Here is a 21,108-nt window from a genome sequence, read left to right as displayed (position 1 = left end):
TTTGAATTTTAACTTGAAACACAAGAATGACCACAATGATCCACCAGACCACCCCTCTTCAGGCGACGTGGCAAAAATAACGTGAACAGGTCATCATGGCAGTACAGTATGCCATGCAGCATTGCTACGGCTTCATTTAAAGGAGTAGTTCACCCCAAAAAATACTTATTTTCTATCAATTACACACCTCATGAAGTCTTGAATTCATGGAGATACGCCAATAATTTGATGTCCGGCTACATTTCCGGTAGGAGAAAATAAGAAAATAAGTCATTTTTTGGGTGAACTACTCCTTTAACGTTCAGCCTAGCAATGGATGAAAAATGATCGCATCCCATTTCATTCATAAAACTCATCTAATACAATGATTAATATTTATTACAAGAGCAAAATACAGATAATGTGAGTAAGATTGTTAACGAGGACAATTTAACGTTCCGAGATCACAATAATTACACATTAATGACTCATCCCTCCTGTTCTCTTGTTCTTTCCACTGCGCTCTCTCTCTCTCTCTCTCTCTCTCTCTCTCTCTCTCTCTCTCTCTCTCTCTCTCTCTCTCTCTGTCACTTACTACCTACCCCTCCTCTCTTCCTCATGTCTACTTCTATCCATTCACACCAGAGGAGTCAGGCGTAGGGGTGCGGGGTTTCACACGGGACCCGGCTCAGCTGCAGGGCTCTATCCTGCAGACGGCGCTGAGGAAGAGCCCCCAGGGCTTCGGGTTCACCATCATCGGTGGAGACCGGGCAGACGAGTTCCTCCAGGTCAAGAACGTCCTCCCAGACGGGCCTGCCGCACACGACAACAAGATTGCCTCAGGTATCCGTCCCACAATTAACCCACATATGTTATACACAGTAAAATCCTCAGTGTTCAATTCATTTCACTCAGATTTAGTTCCATTTGGTAACATTTGTAACTCCCAGAGTTACAAATGGATAAAATAACATTTTACTGTGTATACACAGTAAAATATGTAGTGTGGACCCGTAAGGGCCATACATTTTAACTTTATGTTTGCACCAACCTACGCCCTTTGGTTCAACGCTTCTTAGGCTTGGTGTTAATTATTACACTCCCAAAGGCTGCTTCAGATGCATGCTGCACGTATACAAACAATCATTTACAGAGCACCAAAAAGGCAAACAAACAGAACATGCGCTTTCCTGTGAATGTCGCAGTGCTTGATCAAACAAGGACAAATGTTTATGAGCTACACAGCTCTGCCCCCAACTGTAAGTGACTTCCATCAATAATGGATGTGCGTGTTCTGTTTATGGTGGGTGTCCAGATATTATGGGGAGCCATATATTAGACAGAGCATTATGAGACTGCTTATCTACAGTTATCTACAGCATGCCCATATATTCTGAATTGAATAGACCCGTATGCGATATATATCTACCCCAATATGCTTCCTATAAACGCACTGGGGCTTGTCACCCTTGCATGTTAGTGGCTCTGTAAATTTCCTTTTAGTGCATATATGAAGACGTGATCACATGTGTGGCAATGGTAGTGATATGAATCACTGTTGCTAAAGTGCCATGGGATCCACATAAGAGGAATATTGATTGCATTGCACATTTTAAGAGCCACATCGGTGCTATTACTAGGAATGAACACCAAGCTGGAAGCGGAGAGAGAGAGTGATTGTTTTCATTGTTTCATTCCCCTTGAGTGGAAGGGTAATTGATAGAATAATATAAAAACGTAATGTATTTTATTTTCATTGGATAATAATAGCAAGCAGTGGGCTCCTTTTCGTATTCATGACTACTGGGCTGAATGGAACTTTTTGCCCCACGGACCCCCATTTGATACCATTTTAATCTCTGGGACCCCCCCAATCTGCACTGTAGTATCATCAGTGTTAATTGAACTCTGAGAGAGTACAAATGGAACCAAATGGACCCATTAGGGTCCATTTGGTTCCATTTGTACACACTCAGAGTTACAGACACTTCAGGGTCCATTTGGTTCCATTTGTACGCTCACAGGGTTACAGACACTTCAGGGCCCGGACTCCACTTTGAGAACCACTGCCTTACTGGATCTGGACATTGCTTCTCTAAGACCATCTCAAGTTAACCATTTAAACAATCTAGACCTGAATTGCAACTGTACTTGGACCACTTTTTTCTCTCTACACCACATCTCTTCGCCAAAAATATAATCTACAAGCTTGTAGATCGGCTACATTTGGTGAATATTCCCCCTAGAGTAGGGATGCTCTGGATCAAGTGGTTAAGGGTGTTACATATATAGTTGCATGCCCGTGTTGCGCACCGAAAATTGCTGATCTTCAAGCTCACGACGAGTTGTGCTGCGACTTGTACTGTAGATCTGCTATTTAAGGCACGAAGCGTGGCGTGCAACCACCTATAAATCTAACTAACAGATTCACCGCCTTTGTGTGGTTCCTGAAAGTACAGTACTTGAAAATCTGCCCTGCTCACAATCAAAGATTTCAATGTTTTGTGTTTGCTTAGTTACCAGAGAGGCGGCATTATTTTTGGGTGTGTAGCCATTGTTGTGAAGTGGCTCTCACTGTCGGCATGTGGAGCTCATTTAAAGACTGCAACTTTTGCTGTGTTTGTTAGGGAATTGACTGTGTAGGTTGAGTAAGTCCCCCACAGGGCACGTTGAGCCCACCAGCCACCAGCCATTCTGGCCTATCTCAGCCAGGTCAATGATAACACCACATTCCTCCTCACAGGGGGATTTAAGGCAGAAGTAGAGAACTGCGGGTCAGTGACCTCTCGCTTTCAGTTCGATGATTACCAACTCTATCTCTCTCTCTATCTATCTATATCTCACAGTCATTCACTCCCTCACTTCTGCTCTCTTTTTCTCTCTCTCTGTTTCTGCATTGATGTGGCTTATGTGGCTGAGTTACAAATAGGATAGATTTAACCGAGTATTTTACTGTGCACTTATTCAGTGAATCTCCCTCAGCCTTTCGGGATTTCATTGATCTAAAACATGAATTCCATTGGGGACGTTTAAAAGCACTGCAGTGATAAGCAAACAGACAAACAGCCCTTTCCCTGGGCATCTTCTACTTTTGTGTTCGGGTACTACTTTTTTTCAATGTGTCATTTCCGTGGCGTGCTGCACACTGAATGCTCACCGTTGTGAAATGAATGGCTGCTCCACACCCATCACTCCCATCTCCGCAAGCCTGTCTATTCAGCTCTGCAGGTCACTCTGCTGTTGAACGGCAATAATTTCCCATTGACTGGCTGTTTGTGTCCTTGTCCAAGTCATCATCATTTTCTAGACTACGTGTAAATCTATATGTAAATCAGGGTATACGGGGAGGGGAAATTACTGTTCTCAATTCACCCAGCAGATTGCTGCTCAGATGGCTCTGACGAGCACACTGGGGAAGGGGAGCTGTTAGGGGTTAAGTGTCTTGCTCAGAGACACTTCGACACATAGACCAAGCGAGAAGACGTTCAAACTGCCGATCTTCCGATTCACCATTATTTTCTTGTCCACTAAAGCCACTGTTTCTCAACGTCGGTCTAGGGACCACCAGGGGTCTATAACTCTGAGAGAGTACAAATGGAACTAAATCTATTTGATATAATTTGCACACTGCACTCTAAGAGTTAAATACACACTGAGGATATTACAGGGTACAGTAGATTGGGGTCCGAGAGATACAATTCTTTATCAAATGCATATCAAACTGGGCGTCCTTGCAAATGGAAAAGGCTGAGAATCAATGCGCTAACTATAAAACTGATTCCTCGCTCCTCTCAGGTGACGTGATCGTGGACATCAACGGGAACTGTGTGCTGGGAAAGACGCATGCCGACGTGGTGCAGATGTTCCAATCCATTCCAATCAACCAGTACGTGGACATGGTCCTCTGTCGGGGCTACCCGCTGCCCGAGGACACCGGTAGCAGCGATGATGCCTCGGCAGAGGCTGGCAACTCCAAGGAGGCGTCCCCCTCCCCCTCCGCCTCCAACCACCGGGACCACCACTACACCGACGGGGGAACCCTCTCGAGGCAGGCCGCAGCGGTGGTGCCGGCCATGATGACCAACGGGGGGCGCCATCATCAAATGCACCACCATCCTCACCCCCACGCCCCGGAAGCCCCCGAGCCCATGACTCTGTTACAGCCGGAGCTGGTGGGCGTGCCCCTAGTGAAGGGGCCCGGAGGGTTCGGCTTCGCCATCGCCGACTGCCCCTTGGGCCAGAAAGTGAAGATGATCCTGGACGCCCAGTGGTGCCGTGGCCTGCTGAAGGGCGACGTCATCAAGGAGATCAACAGGCAGAACGTGCAGACGCTCAGCCACTCCCAGGTGGTGGATATCCTCAAGGACCTGGCGGTCGGCAGCGAGGTCAACGTGCTTGTGCTCAGAGGAGGTGAGCCATAAGATGAGATAAAACCTCAAATGACATCAGGTGGGCCAAACGACCTTACGAGGGTGTCGCTCATAGTAACATGCTGGTTGCAGTAACTGTACATCTCTGGTGTTACTTCAGGTGAAACATTTTTATGAATATTCACGTTATCAGAAAGAGGGAATACAGCAGATCTCACAGTGTGCAACGCAGTGAGCTTGTATTTTCTATATTTGTTGTTCAACAAACTATATAGGACTTAGTGGTTAATGAATTGACTGAGAACTAGAGACAGCAGCATTGTCCATTTAACCATATTACTATATTACATCATTAAGCAGTGGAGGTGCGACGAGATGTAAACACATAGTGAGCAGATGAATGGCCGGCCTGACCGGCATGTTTAAATACTCTGCTGTGCTGTGATGATATGCACCCTCTGGCCCCTCAGGCCCTCAGCCAGCCTGCCCCTTGCTTGGCCACACTAACCCACCCCAATAAAGCAATTTCATGCTCTGGCCCACACTCACTCTCTGCCACCCCACCACTCCCAGTGCACCTTCCCAAACAGCAGGGCAGGGCAGGCACACATGGCCATCTCTGCTGGGGGCAGCCTAACGAGAGAGATGTTGGTTTGGCCCACCTGCTGCTTCGATAGACACAGTGTCCTACAAAGCATAGGAGACAGATATGCACGGATGAGTGAATTAATCCCTTCGATGGGGGGGGGGGGGGGGGGGGGGGTGTTGTGTCACTGTGATCATAGCCTTTCTGTCACATTCAAAGAGGGGTCTGTGTTACTAGTTCGCCAGGATTGTTCCATTTTGTCCTTCACTGCAGTGCAGTAGCCTAGATTCCGGAGATCCAGGGTTGCACCCACGTATCAGGTGTTCTCTGGCGGGCTCTACTCTGAGCTCCAGGGGCTTGTCCTGGGCGCGTGCTGCTGCTGGTAGCCCTCCCTGCTGTGAGAGAGAGAGAGGGAGAGAGAGAGAAATGATAAATTGTCCTCGTTAACAATCTTACTCTCATTATCGGAATTTTGCTCTTGCAATAAATATTAATCAGTGTATTGGATGAGTGTTATGAATGAAAGGGAGTGCGATAATTTTTCGTCCATTGCTAGTCTGAACATTAAATGAAGCTGAGTCGAGAGATCACGTTCTTCCAGGTTGAACACAAACACATCTGCTGGGCTGCCCGCAGGTTGGTCAGAGACCATGGATTAAGTTGGGCTTTTTTGTTCGCCAGCGGCTAAAGCTCACCTTCAATGATGGCAGCGAAGAAAAATTATCTCTTGTGCTGTTTTGTAAGTCAGTACCCTAAGGGATATGTACTGCAGAGGCACTGACTCCCCAGAGCAATAAGGTTAGGCTTTTTCAAGCGGGAGCTTTAACCAGCTCATGTTTTACAACTGTACTCAAAAGACATAGTAGAAACGTGTTCTTTCATACAGTACCTCTGCCAGTAGAATGATCATACATTGTCTCTTGAACATGATGTGTCTATGAATGAACAACCTTGCAGGTATTACTAGAACAGCAAAGATGGGACAGGGTTCACATAAAGCCTATAGAATGGCATATTTTTCCATGGCCCATGGCCCCCTCTCTGTCTTCTCCTGTTGTGGCATAATAAGCCATACTGCTGCTGGAGTTCACTGCCACCTACTGACTGAGTTATGCCACGACATGACTAGCAGGCTGTGGAGTTGGATAGGGTTAAAGAAATTCCAAGTTTGGGTTAAAGAAATTCCAAGTTTGTGTGTGTGTGTGTGTGTGTGTGTGTGTGTGTGTGTGTGTGTGTGTGTGTGTGTGTGTGTGTGTGTGTGTGTGTGTGTGTGTGTGTGTGTGTGTGTGTGTGTGTGTGTGTGTGTGTGTGTGTGTGTGTGTGAGAAAGATTGTAACACACTTCATATAATTGGATGTCTCTCTCTGTGTATATTTTCTGTCTAGAACTAGAGTGGGCCGAGCTCTATTGTGATAGAACTTCTTACAGAAATATTGATTTATTTCATATTTTGGGTCCTAGCTTTTGGTCAACACAAAATGTTGTCCCAGTTTGAAACCAGAGACTGAAAACAGACACTGCTGTACGGTCACTGGCTAATCCTTAATATCCAATCTGTAATAAAAATTGTTCCAATTAAAAAGGTTGTTCCAATGCCCGGGGCTCAAGGCTCAACAAGAGCTGTTTCCTGCCGGCTGTCAGAAAGAAATTAAAAATAAATGTTTCAAATTATGTTGGCCCTGGAACTGTAATCATTTTTGTACAGATTGTTCTAACCGATATTGCACAATTAAAAAAAAGTATATGGTTATGCCTTATTGCACAGTCTATATACCCAGACACTAAGCCCTTATTGCGGCTATAGGACTCCTCATGGGGCTTATTAGTATCTTCATTATTATTGTCGTTATGTTAGTACAGTATTTTCACTGCTTGTACCTGTATGAGTAGTGACAAATAAACATTTAGTCTTGAATGAAATGTCAGCTTTTCTCATTCATTTATTATTATTATTATTATTATTATTATTATTATTATTATTATTATTATTATTCATTCATCTCTCTATCTCTCTCTCTCTCTCTAGGCCAGACCTCTCCTGTGAAATCACTGAAGCCGGTGAGTTCTAGGAAATTCTTCTAATTGCCCTTACAAATTCACAACTTTAGAGACCATATCTTAGTGCAGCCCAGAGTCTGCCAAAGGAGCCCAGCTCAGTTAAATCTGTAAGATGTTCTTCAAGCCTACGCTGAAGCAGGGAGATGCAGAGGATAAGACTACTGCTGAATAATTGAACAGAATGCTACAACTTTGCCTCGGTTACCCGCGAGCACCAGGAAGCCTGTGCACAGTGTTCGCAGTGGCAGTTACATTATTCAGGAACATTAGCGAGAATGACTGTTATATCTGGAGCTGGCTGTGGATAAATGTGCTGGCTCCTGGCAAACGGTAACTTAGCATCCTCCTGTGTCTGATTGTTTAAGATGTTAGGATGTTCTACAGTTGGTCCCAGTGGTTCTCCTTAAGGCCTGCCTCTTTGAAAGGGGATAGAGGAGCTCAAACAGCAACAGGACTGCTCATGTACTATAGCCTTCTCAAGTAAAAGTCCAACTTACAGTACATCGCACTTACATTACACCAAATTCACACCAGCAGCGGTATTCCACTTCCGTGTTCTGAGAAAGTAGCAAGGTTCCATGTATTGCCTATGGCGAGGATCGACTGTCACTTTCTACACTGCAGCAGGAGGCACTGCCAGCAAAAAGCAGAGCAGCAAAGTAGATAAAAATTCATCTTTGCCTCTGCCACAGTGCGGTGAGACAAAGCAGCAGCCAATCAGAAGCGAGCTGTGGTCTGAAATAGGCGTGGACTAGCCATTAAAACATATTAAAAACAACAACAAAAAACACTGCCACTACTGGTGTGAATTCAGTGTCACGATATTGTTAGAAATGAAGGCCGGCCCAGTAGTTTTGTCTCAGCTGTCACTCTTCTGAATGTAACATATTTTTTGTTTCTCATGCGTATGTGTTTCAGTGCACGGCCCCCGCATCCCAAGCCATGTCCCAGCTGATTCCCCAGCAGATGCCCCATTCAGTGGCCCAACCAGCTGGCCAGCCTGTGCTTCAGCAGCCACGACAGGAGCTGAGTACCAGCAGCACAGAGACCCTGAGCCCCCCAGAGTACCACCCACAGCCTCTGCCTTTCCCTTCCAACACCCTGACGCGCTCTTCCTCTCCCAAACCTGACCCCTCCGAACTCTACCTCAAGTCCAGGGCCCTGTTGGACAGCAAACGTACGTTCAATGCAAAAAACACGGCACTGAATTGGTTCTCGTGTTTATTTGGTTCACCCACCCCAAATGCGTATCGTTACTGTCGGGCGTCGAAAACGGTTATACTTTTAAGGAAATGGCAAAAAGAACCTGTGTTCCATTGGATCCAATTTAGTTATTATTTAGTCTTAAGGTCTTGTTGATACTTGTCATTGATGAAATATTTTTAAAACGGACTAAACCATTTTCACTTTCCGAAAATTTCAAAAGTAGCAAAAATATACTATACCGGGGCGGCCATAGCTGAATGGTTAGTGAGCCCGCCTAAGGAGCCAGAGGCCCTGGTTGCCCCAGGTTCGATTCCAGGCCAGGTCAGCATATGTGTCGATGAAATGAAATTTGTCCCTGAGCAAGACTCTTAACCCCTAATTGCTCACAGGTTCTCATTGGAAACAAGACCGCAAGGACTTTCATGAACGACCTGTTAAAAGGAATTATCCTTACGCTCAAAACATAGATTGGCTATTTTGTTTCTTTTGTGCGACACAATTGTAGGATGAAGTAGGGCATTCATTTACCAAAAATTTGGACAACGATATAATGTAATGCTTTATTTTTGTTTAAAGTTCCTCTTTTGGATTCTGAAAATAATACATTTGCAACAACGTACTAGAAGTACCTATTTTTTGGCCTTCAAAATTATGAATAATCTCACTGAGTAGTTCTGACCTCCAGGCCTAATATTCCTTTAATCCTTATTTAAATTCTGATTCCTTCTCTAGCCCCCAACACCAAGGACCTGGACGTGTTCATCAAGAGGAACCAGGAGTCAGGCTTTGGTTTCAGGGTCCTTGGAGGTGAAGGACCGGATCAGCCGGTAAGCTTGGTACTCTGATGCCTAATTTATATGCAGTTGTACGACAGTGTCCTGACTCCTGTGGCAAAAATAGCTGATCTACAAGTTCACACAACAAGTGTTGTGAATCTGAAAACAATAAATACAGCTGATCGGAATTGGAGTGTGAATGCACTCCAGGTCTGATCACTTCCGTTATTTTCATTGTCTGAATTCCTGTAACTGATGGATTCCTGAGGGACAGTGTATCAGTCCAAAAAGAGCCAAATGCAAAAAGCCAAGAAAACGTGCACATTTCACACATTTATGTGAAAGTTATAGTCTAGTCTACTCTGTGTGGAGTTTGCATGTTCTCCCCGTGTTTCCCATGGTAGTTAATACCCTCACAAAATACCCTCCCATGACAGCCGGGGCGCCTGATGGAGGGGAAGGGAACCGGTTGGAATAACGTGTTCCTTCCACGCGCTACGTCCTACCAGGGAAACTCCCCCCTGTCAGGTGATAAGAAGGTCAGTTGGCTCTCATGCATTGAAGGAGGCATGAGCTCGGCCCTGGATCCCTAGGCTGCTGAGGGGAGTGTAGCGCCCAGGATCACTTAGATAATTGGCACCGGGTGAAAAAGGGTTACAAAATCGCGGGATAAAAAAATTTATGTGAAAGTTCACACATGAAAAGTAATGATAAAAGAATAAAACAGACAGGGGAGCTAAAAGGAAAGAAATACTGTATATAGAATTTACAGTTATCGACTGGTATTGTCAGTATATTTTTGTCATAGCTATCGTGGGCTGTATTAATGGCTGTTACCCCTTGGTTTCTGCAGGTGTACATCGGTGCCATCGTGCCCCTCGGTGCCGCTGAGAAGGACGGGCGCCTGCGAGCAGGGGATGAGCTGCTCTGTATAGACGGTGTGCCGGTCAAGGGAAAAACCCACAAACAAGTTCTGGATCTGATGACCAATGCTGCCCGCAACGGTCAGGTCATGCTCACGGTCCGTAGGAAACTGACGCACACAGGTGGGTCTGATCCAGGCGGATTAACTCTAAATATTTACAGTATATTTATTCCCTGAGGCCTTTAAAGCTGCAATCCGTAAGATGTACAGTATATCCTACCCGGAATTCCGCGCAAGGGACGAAATTTCTAATGCAGAGTTAAGTTGGAATGCCCGCTTGGACAGGGGAGATGTTGCGTTTTGAGATTCATGCTATACTGAACATCTTGTCAACCAGTAGTGTTCTTACCCGAACACATCATTATCGAAATGTCTCAGTGGAAAACTAGAGAGACCACCTCCAACCACTGATAGTTGTATTGTATTAACATATGCTACCATATTACAGATTGGTTAATATAACTTTTTATCCACTAAAAAGTTCTGTATTGCAGCTTTAAACACCAAGCCACGCTTTAAACACCAATCCACACGGAAATTCTGATCTAGAATTTCCTAGATCAGGACGCTACAGGAAAGCCTGTAAGAAAGGCTTTGATGTTGGATTTTCACTCTGATCCCCTACATTTGAGCTAAGTCTTAACAAAGGAATGATTAAAGGGGTTTTCTGCTGAAATGGACTTTTAGGTGGGTATTTTGCAGGTCTAGGCATTTCTATGTTGTAAAGCCCCAGCTTTTGACATTTGACAGTGAACAGCATTGTTGAGAAGACTGAATGAGGCTTTTATGAACAGTTCCATACTTACACAGCAAAAAAAGAGTATTAATACTATTGTATATATCTTTATCCTGCAATTTCCATTTTTTTTCATAGCAAAGAACATAGCATTACAATGTTATAGCCTAAAGGTCAATTCATAGTCCAAACATAGCATTCACAGCCCAGACTCCACTGGGGTATGCGCAGACTAAATACAATAGCAGACGTCCACCTGGGCATGTCCAGGTGACCGCACATGCATAGTGTTCATATACTCAGTGGTGGACAAAGTATTCAAAAGTACAATTCACAAATTATATTTTCTATTTAATATCAATGCATTGCTGTATTGAAATTTAGAACATTTCCAAACAATAAATATATATTTTCTTTATAATTTTACAAATAAAAATAAACATCAGATCTTTGAAAAAAATGTGTAAATAGCAGATCTACAAGCTCACAACGTGTTGCTATTTTTATTAATTTGAAATAGGGCTTAAGTGGTTAATTAATAATATATTTTTGCAAGTTTGGGTACCAAGAGTCCCTTCCTAGAAATGTAGTGGATAAAAACAATTCTATTTGAAATGTAGCGGAGTGAACCTTGCAAAAGAAACAAATACTCAAAAAAAAAGTACTTAAGTACAGTAACAGTACTAAAGTAAATGTCCTTAGTTACTGTCCACCATACTGTACATGCATGGCTCAGCATGACACTGTTTCACATCATGTACTGTCACAGTGGAAAGCTGTGTCAGCTGTTCTGTCTTCAGACTTGGCAAACGTAATGATGTAAATGCCCAAAAATAGGACCAGACAGAGCTATCTTTATAAAAAGGTATAAGTTATAAGCTTAAATATATATTTATCAGTTTCTACATAGATTATCAACTACAACGCAAGTTTGACAAGTTGGCATTTCAATCCAGAGCCGTGGCTTGTTCTGGCGTATTGTTGCATGCCTGCATCCTGGGACAGGAGCATGGTAATTGGCCAGACTGGGTTGGCTTTGGTTTTGGACGTACAAGGTTTCCTCTTGAAAACAACGAATGACACCTTCACTGGGTCACTACAGTACATGTTGCAGCAAAAAAAGAAAGATGCTGGGAGTAAGTTGTTTGCTGTTTGTTTGTCTAGTGAAGCTGATTGGAGTTGAGATAGACCAGCCAGTGGTGTTGATTTTACATCTCAAAGGATAGAGGGAAAAAACAAATAAGCAGTCCACAAATAGTACAAGCATTTTCTGAAATTACTTTGGAATTGATGTATCGTAAACAACCTTCTTGAGCAGCTGACAAAACAGACGCGACAAAACAAATAACACAACATAGATTTTTATTGTGGAAGATCAGCTCGATTCCAGAATAACAAACTGACAAAAATCACCAATGTAGATCAAATATATGTAAAATACCTCAAATTTCAGATTATTATTATGCAACACAAACAAAAATGAACAAATCTAGCTTTGAGGATCTCAAAGATGCCAGACTAACAAATGGTGTCATTCCCACTGATGGTACCATAGTTGTCTACAAACACAAAATGATGTATTTAATATTCCCTCCTGTGTTCATCCTGTGTTGTCATATATCAGATTGCAGTGGAGAGCAGGAGGGCAGTCAGCAGCCCCCGCAGGTGGCTTCTGTCCTGGTCAATGGCTCTCCAAAGGCGCCTCACATCGAGGCGGGGCCCAGCACCAGCCAGCCTGCCCAGCCCTGTCGGCCGGAGTGCTTCGATGTCACCCTGCAGCGTAAAGAAAATGAGGGCTTTGGCTTTGTCATCCTCACATCCAAGAACAAGCCACCACCTGGTGGTAAGATATAAAGAGACGACACTTCTCTTGTCACCTAACCCATTTTGTAGCAACAAAAGAATCACCTTAAATTAGGTGTTAAGACATTCAGGACCCTATCTTACACCATTTCAAGTGTCATTGTGCATTTTTTATTTTATTTGGTTGAACATTTTACAGATAAGCAGGTTCACAGAACGTTTTTCATTACACATACATTAAAAATAGTATAATAAATGTCCATTTTCTACTTTGTCTCATGTATCCCTTGTAGCACCTCCACGTGCCCTTAAGCCGTGGGTACATGTACCTCCATTTGAGAAATGCTGCTTTAGCACCTTTTCACAAACAACTTAGCTCTCCTAGAACAGAAATAAAAAGATCAGCAAGATTGGCAACAGTAAAGCTACATGAAAGAGGTTCTCATTTTAACTGAATGCAGCTCAGACATACGCAGACAAGCTAGTAATCAAGTCTGTTTTCTCTGCGCCAGTTATCCCGCACAAGATTGGCAGGATCATCGAGGGCAGTCCTACGGACCGCACGGGTCAGATGAAGGTGGGAGACCGCATCTCCGCAGTCAACGGCCAGTCCATTATGGAGCTGTCTCACAACGACATAGTCCAGCTTATCAAAGAGGCTGGCACCTCTGTCACTCTCACAGTGGTGCCTGAAGATGGTACGTTGATGCATGGTCATGTTGACTTCCAGAATGTTAGACAGTAAGATAATGAGGTATTCTAGTAGCGGTGAAAACTGTTCATGAAACTAATCTAATAATCGATACTTTAATAAAATAATCGATTAATAATGGATCCCTATTTTGGGAATGTTACCATAGGCAACAAACCAAAAAAATGGATTGTGAAAATAGTGGATCTAGGGGCTTGTAGATCCACAAGTCACTATCCTACAATACTATCTGCAAGTTTTCCCATGCGCGGACGTGAAAAGTTTGTCAAGATGTGAAAAGTTTGTCAAGATGTGAAAAGTTTGTCAAGATGTGAAAAGTTTGTCAAGATGTGAAAAGTTTGTCAAGATGTGAAAAGTTTGTCAAAAACTGAACACTGCACATGCGTGGACGTAGCGAAACCCAACACCACGCAGCCGCTTTTGTAATCTCCCCACACAACTACACCGAGTCGGCATCTGGGTTGCCACGTTGGGGGGGGCTTGTGACAAGCAGACAGGTCAGTGTTGCCAGATGTGCGCCAGAAACAAGCAACCACCTTCATGAAAAAAAAAGAAAAACGCTTTTGTAATCTCCCTACACAACAACACCGAGTCGGCATCTGGGTTGCCACGTTGGGGGGGCTTGTGACAAGCAGACAGGTCAGTGTTGCCAGTGTTGCCAGAAACAAGCAACCACCAAAGCTTTTGTAATCTCCCCACACAACAACACCGAGGTGGTCCCCCATGTTAAAAAATCCCAACAGTATTTTGAAAAACGTATGTTTCTATATCAGTGGTGCTCAAACTTTTTCATGTCTAGGACCCCCAAAATTATATGTATTTGGCCGCAGACCCCCTTCTCAAAATATTTTGTTCCAGGGACCCCAGAAGCAAAAGAGTTTAGTTTAATAATAAAGCCAGTATAGAGACATTGGATATTGTACTGTGGTATGATCCCATTGTGGATTTCAAGACACCGGTGCTCCTGTGTTTTATCCTTGATGTTTGGACATCCTTGGAATGTTTGCTGTGTATTGTGTTTGGACAGAGACTGGTCCTCCATCCGGAACCAGTTCAGCCAAGCAGAGCCCGTCGTCACAACACAGAGCTGTTGGCCAGCAGCCTCCCAGCCATCCAGACAGGTAGAGGGGCTATGATCATGCACACACACACACACACACACACACACACACACACACACACACACACACACACACACACACACACACACACACACACAACATGGGCCACATAATGGACGTAAACTCACAGGTATACCAGTACCTCCTGTTTATGAGACTTGAGTTGCGTGGACACCGCGGAGTCATTGAGTCATACATTAGCCCCAGTCTTCTCTAAACTCCAGTCTGGTTTGTACAACACTTTGCCTTGTTACCAGTGGTGGAAGAAGTACTCACTGAAGTAAAAGTAGCAATACCACAATGTAGAAATAATTCGCTGTTACAAGTAAAAGTCCTGTATTAAACATTTGATTTGAGTAAACGTACAGAAGTATTGGAATCAAAACGTAAGTAAAAGAACCCCCCCTGCCAAAAAAAAATCAAGAAAAGAAAATTGCTGATCTACAAGCTTTCAACATGCGCTGTGAGCTAGTAGATCAGCTATTTTCAAATAGCCAAAGTATAAAATAGGGTTTAAGTGGTTAATGCATGATTGTATTAATGATATACATTTGCAAAGTAACTAGTAACCAAACCTGTCAGATAATTGTAGTGAAGTACAATATTTGCCTCTGAGATGTACATTAGTGGAGTAGAAGTAAGTAATGTCAAAGCACCACAAAATTGTACTCAAGTACAGTACTTGAGTACAAGTTAGTTACAACTTAGTTACTTTCCACCACTGCTCATTAGAACTCTGCTCTCCTCACACTGTTATGCAAAAAGAGAGCAAGTCTCTCAAAGGAGAGAGGAAAGGAAAGGAGAGAGAAAGAGCGACGGATTATTGGAGTCTCACTTTCCGCTTTGATCTTCCTCTTTAAACGAGATTACCTGTGTCAGACTTTTAAGCCTCATTTATGCTCAGTCGCACTGCGGTGTTGCGCGCAGAAAATAGCAGACCAACAAGCTCACAGCACGTAGCATTCGTGACGCGTTGTGAACTTGTAGGTCGGCTATTTTCGACACACGACACTGTCGTCTGATGCAAGTATGACTCAAGCTTTACTAAGTTTCTGCAGGTACAAATCTCCCCCTTAACTACTTCCTTTCTCATCTGTTTTTTGAGTATATTTTATTCTATGATTTTATTTAACCCATTAAGACCTGGTATCTGTCATTTTTAGATTTGAGATAAAAAGCCATATTTTACACTTTTGGCTATTCAAAAATAGCAGATATACAAGCTCATAGTGCGGCACCGAGTGCCGCACTATGAGCTTGTAGATCTGCTATTTTTGAAAAATCGTGAAAATGTGTGCAAATCTTTGAATATATATATAATTTTAAAGCGAACATTTTTAACTAAAATCTTTGCTTCTGGGGGTCCCTGGGACAAAATATTTTCAAATGGGGGTCCGCGGCCAAATACATATAATTTTGGGGGTCCTTGACGTGAAAAAGATTGAGCACCACTGTTATAGAAACATGTTTTAAAGAAAACTGTTGAGATTTAGGAGACATGTAGAATCGGCTTCAGGTCTCAATGGGTTAATCATTTCTTCAGTTTTATGTAAGGCACGTTGTGACTTTGTTTTGTGCTACTGTATGTACATAAAGTTTATTATTGTTATTATATATAATCCTAAACACGTGGTGTGAGTCAACCCAGGCCAAGTAAAGAGTCAATGCTGTCATCTTGACTGCATGATGAAGTATGGTCTCAGCACCAGGGCTGCTGAGGAAGCCCAGGCTCTTTTGATAGTGTGGCGGTGCAGCTAAATTCCCACAAAGGCCTTGTAATGAGCTCTGTGAAGCATTAAAGTATGCCCCAGCTGTCTGCCAGTGAACCGTAAAGGCAACGCGGTGCTTTGAAGGATTTACGGCGGCCTCCTCATACTGTATAATGAGAGCAATGAGACAGAGCCCTGACTGTTGTAATGAAGCCAGTTCCATTGGAGGCAGCTTAATGGGCAGGACTTGAAGGCTGTTGTGTGAAGCGTCACTTGACAGAAATAACATATTTTCAAATACCCCCCGAGGGCACTTACCGTACTACTGTATTTAGAGTGCAACAGTTAATCGAACTAATCGATTTCATCGATTATAAAAATGAGAATGTTGCGCGCTATGAGCTTGTAAATCACCTATTTTCGCTATAGGGCTTAAGGGACCAATGGATTTCGTTGATTTTTTTTTAATCAATTACAATGTTTTCGTGTCAATTAATAAAAAAGACAAAGACATAAAAAAGACAAAATATCAAAGAAAACATGCTTCAACATTATTTGATAAACCGAAAAAGTAATTTGTTTGAAAATAATTGAACTTGCAGTCCTACTTACTATGTTGAGGTAGATTCATTGGTGTGACACAGAAGTCCATGTTTTGTGGGACACAGAAGTCATGTTTTTTGTGCTGAAAGAACATAATGCCCCCGTTTTTTCTAATGTCCAGATTGTTCAATTACCCCTGTTTAATGGCAAGAAAGTTAATGCCCTCTTTTTGACAAATATATGAATGGTTCCAGAATGGTTCCAGCAAAATGTAATAGTCCATTCATAGAGCTGGAGGAAGTCATTAGTCAGTCATTATGGATAGCCAGTGGCATTTGGTGCAAAGTATATGACTTTTTCAAAATGTCATCTGGAACAACCCAATCTACTTATGGACCATAATCTCAAAGACCAACCCCCTCCTTTTTTCACAGTAGAAAACATTGTTAAAGCCCCTTTAAAGGTACCTTTTATACCTTTTTTGTACCTTCTATAAACAGAACCCCTAACCTGGGCAGTATCAGCGCCATGCTCGACCCATCAACCTAAACAGTACTATTGTACATTAGGTCACTGGTTCTCAATGCCGGGTCCGGGGTCCACCAGGGGTCCAAACTCCAAACCCTTACAGGTCTGTAGCTGGGTGTTGTCCTAGATAGTCAGCTATCCTTCAAGACACACATTGCAGCAGTCCCTCGCTCCTGTAGATTTGCACTTTATAACATTCGATTACAGTCTCACCCAGGAGACTGCCTAACTCCTTATCCAGGCCTCAGTCATCTCAAACTACCATAACTTCCTCTTTACTGGCCTCCTGGCATGGTTACTTCAGCCCCTCCAAATGATCCAGAATGCCGCCGCATGCCTGGTCTTCAACCAGCCAAAATCTTCAAATGTCTCCCCCGTTTTCTGCCCCACCCCCCCCATTGGCTCCCGGTTTCTGCCTGCCTGTACGGAGTACAAAACACTGACCAAAGGCATGGCATTCGAGGCCTGATGCAACCTACTACTACCAGCTACTGTAACAGAGGAATGCTGACCGAGCCCTCCCTAAAACACCCTGGACAACACATCCTAGACTCTTCTCCCTCCTGGCTCCCAAACTGTGGAATAAACTCCCCATTGCAGTCAGAACTGCAGATTCTCTCCTAATTTTCTGGCGTTATTCTGAAGACTGACCTCTTCGGACCTCACCCCCTAGTACCTAGTACACTCTCCCTGCACCCCTTCTTGACACCTTTTCTTTCGATTGATGCTAGCGACTGACATACTGTAATATATGGCTACTATACAGACATATCTTGGTCACTCTTGTCTTTTGTTTCTTAGATCTGTTTTTCTTGTCCGCAAATGCTACGAATGGGATTTAGATCGCTTGTCAAGAATGGAATTTAGATAGCATGTTATGTCATGATAGATGCTAGGGTCATTGTTTACCCGGTATCTTATAGTTTAAATGTACAGAATATTATTCAGATTCAGATGCTAGGTTCATTGTTATACTAGTTTCTTGATGCACTACATTGCTATGTATGTGATTATTTACCTTGTTTATTGTAAGTTGCTCTAGATAAGAGCATCTGCTAAATGCTTAAATTGTAACTGAGAGTGTACAAATGGAACTAAATGGACCATTTGCTTCCATTTGAACACTCTCAGAGTTAAATTAACACTGAGGATGCAGATCCTGATCCGGTGCAGATTGGGGGCCCAATCTACACTGTAGATGGGGGTCTGTGGCCTAATGCATCGAACTGGGGGTCCGTCCTTACAATTAAAAGGGTTGAGAATTGTCATATTCTAGTAGGGTCAAACACCGGTGTCTGCTGTTGGTCATGCAGCAATATGTGATTGTACTGTGTATATGTGTTGGGGCAGGAATGGTGAGTCGGATGATAAGAAGGAGGGCGTCGGCTGGCCAGCACTTATCACCTCGGGCCCAAAACAGGTGATGAGAAACCCAGCTTGTTCTCACAGTTACACTGCATGTGTGCAAGGCAGAAGCTTGACATTTTTCTGTAAAAATGTGTGTTAAATAATAACTGTTTAGTAACAGGGGTATGTCGGTCTCGCCAGATCTTTAGTAAACAGAAAATACATTTTCAGGCTGAGATAACAACAATTTCATCTAATCTGTAGAGAGAGCTCATACAGGATTCAGGGTGATTAAATTAAATTGGAAGTGATTAAACAAAAGAACGAGAGGACAAATTGGAACTGGAACACTATACAATTGATGCTGATCATGATCTTTGTGGAGTTCTCTCTCCTGATTGGGTAAAATGTGTATCCTGACCTGAAAATGTATTTTCTGTTTACCAAAGAGCTGGAGAGATGGGGCAAAGCAAAGCAAAGTTTGTTGTTTACACAGAAGACTCCTGTTACTGAATAAACACTATACAGGCCCTATAGAGTGTTTGTTCAGTAACAGGAGTCTTCCCTAGTGTCTGCCATTTTGTGGTTCCACAGATAGAAAGCCCATACATATTTTAAGCCTGGAACCATGACCATAAAACATTTGATTCTGTGACAAAAACTATTTGAAAACCGCAAAGACAGGGTATTTATTACATATAATACATAATATAATTACATATTTAAAAAAATGTCTTCACAGAATCAAATGTTTTATGGTCATGATTCACCAGGTGCTTTCTCTGGTATGGGCTTTCTATCTGTGGAACCACAAAATGGCCACCACTGCTATGCCCTATAGCAATGATTGCTATCGGAATAGAGTTTCAACTTTTTAAACATATCACTTACAGTACATCCCCTGCATTGTTATTTGTTTGTTCTGTTCTTCCTTTTTTGAGACGGCAGTTGACAGGAGTTCTCAAACTCCTGACTTGTGTAGAAAGCCCCCAACCTTTCTAGAAATGTGTCGGCGATGACAAGTTTGCATGTGCCGTGTTATTCTAACTTGTTATGGTTGTCTCTGTGTTGACAGGGCTGTTTTGTGGTGGAGCTGGAACGCAGCCAGCGTGGCTTTGGGTTCAGTCTGAGGGGCGGGAAGGAGTATAACATGGGCCTGTTCATCCTACGACTAGCCGAGGAGGGACCTGCTCTCAAAGATGGCAGGATACATGTAAGTCATTAAATTGTCTGGCATCTGTACCAGTGGTGGACACTAGTAATGAAGTACATTTACTTCAGTACTGTACTTAAGTCATTTTTTTTTATCTGTACTTAACTTGAGCATTCGTATTTTTAGATACTTACTTTCACTCCACTTCAAGACAAATGTTTGACTCCACTACATCGCTAGGAAGAGGGAAAAAAGCACATTATATAATAATTAACCACTTAAAATATCTACGTGTTGTGAGCTTGTTGCGTTACAGATGGCTCACTCTTTCGGTGTGCCTTTTGTTAAGTTGCTTGTGTCCTCCTACAGTATGTGTGTTGTTCTTAACTGTTTTTAGTAGTATTTATATTGTGTTTTTGTATATTCCTCAGCGTTTATACACGCTGAGGAAGGCTTGATGCCGAAACATGTCCGTGTATGCCCATGCCTTAATTAATTAAAAAGTGTCAGAAGGACTTCTGAGTGCTAGCTATTATTTTCTTATTGTGAGTCTTTGCACCCGGCAAATTGCATTGAAATAGACTGAGTGTGCTCGTTGTTGTTGCTACTTTGTTGGTATAGTAGTCTGGTGGGTGTCTTGTTTTACGGACCACAATGGTAACAAGCTTCGGCGCTTTTAATTGGTGATGCTGTGCTTAACTGTTGTCAATAAAGTATTCTATTCTATTCTAGATCTGCTATTTTCACTATATTTTATATTAGTTTTTCACATTTCTGCAAAAGAAAGCATTGATATAAAAAATAAATGTACTTTCTAATTTGTACTTTTGTAAAGTCAAGTAATTTATAACCATGTACTTTTGAATACATAAGTATTTTTAAAAGCAACTTCCACTTGCAGTTGAGTAATATTTGACCAGGAGTATCTATACTTTGACTCAAGTACTGGGGTTCAGTACTTTGTAACCCACTGGTCATTAATCTGTCTGGCATCATAGTACATAGTCTATGCATCAAACGTAAATTTTGCGATTTACCATACGGCGAAGTACATTAGGGCTTAAGTGGTTAACCCTGAGAGTGCAAAAATGGATCTGGGGATCCTTCGATCCCCAGATTGTGTGAGAAGTCTCTTTGAGCAAAACACTTAACACAATACTGTAGCTCTGTGTTCTGGTTGGGGGGAAAGGGTGTTTCTTGTATGAATTGTTAATCGCATTTACCACAGTTATACTCGTTACCTCCATGTCACAGGTCGGAGATCAGATCGTGGAAATCAATGGTGAGGCCACCCAGGGCATCACGCACACACGGGCCATCGAGCTGATCCAAGCAGGGGGCACCAAAGTTCACTTGCTGCTCCGACCCGGCCTGGGCTTGGTCCCCGACCACAGTGAGTGAACGCTTGAGAGCGACGTGCATGCACACACACACACACACACACACACACACACACACACACACACACACACACACACACACACACACACACACACACACACACACACACACACACACACACACACACTGTGCTGACATCATTGCAATTGGACACA

At 43.0% G+C, this 21,108-nt stretch overlaps 1 protein-coding gene across 1 annotated transcript in view; it reads left to right on the top strand.

Moving 5' to 3' along the window:
• The window catches only part of magi3a (membrane associated guanylate kinase, WW and PDZ domain containing 3a), a 139,930-nt gene that overhangs the window by 114,852 nt on the left and 3,970 nt on the right, over positions 1-21,108 (top strand). Inside the window, exons 9-20 of the mRNA XM_084069316.1 lie at positions 625-822; positions 3,775-4,389; positions 6,962-6,993; positions 7,912-8,170; positions 8,932-9,026; positions 9,829-10,021; positions 12,261-12,479; positions 12,952-13,137; positions 14,179-14,272; positions 18,403-18,472; positions 19,475-19,612; positions 20,807-20,945. Of these exons, the coding sequence (XP_083925442.1) occupies positions 625-822; positions 3,775-4,389; positions 6,962-6,993; positions 7,912-8,170; positions 8,932-9,026; positions 9,829-10,021; positions 12,261-12,479; positions 12,952-13,137; positions 14,179-14,272; positions 18,403-18,472; positions 19,475-19,612; positions 20,807-20,945 (2,238 nt within the window). The remainder of the gene's footprint in view (positions 1-624; positions 823-3,774; positions 4,390-6,961; positions 6,994-7,911; positions 8,171-8,931; positions 9,027-9,828; positions 10,022-12,260; positions 12,480-12,951; positions 13,138-14,178; positions 14,273-18,402; positions 18,473-19,474; positions 19,613-20,806; positions 20,946-21,108) is intronic.

Source organism: Gymnoscopelus microlampas (genome assembly GCF_963454915.1).
Source record: "Gymnoscopelus microlampas genome assembly, chromosome: 10".
Lineage (NCBI taxonomy): Eukaryota > Metazoa > Chordata > Actinopteri > Myctophiformes > Myctophidae > Gymnoscopelus > Gymnoscopelus microlampas.
The sequence above is the reverse complement of the archived record's forward strand: the minus strand, read 5'-3'. Positions and strand labels throughout refer to the sequence as shown.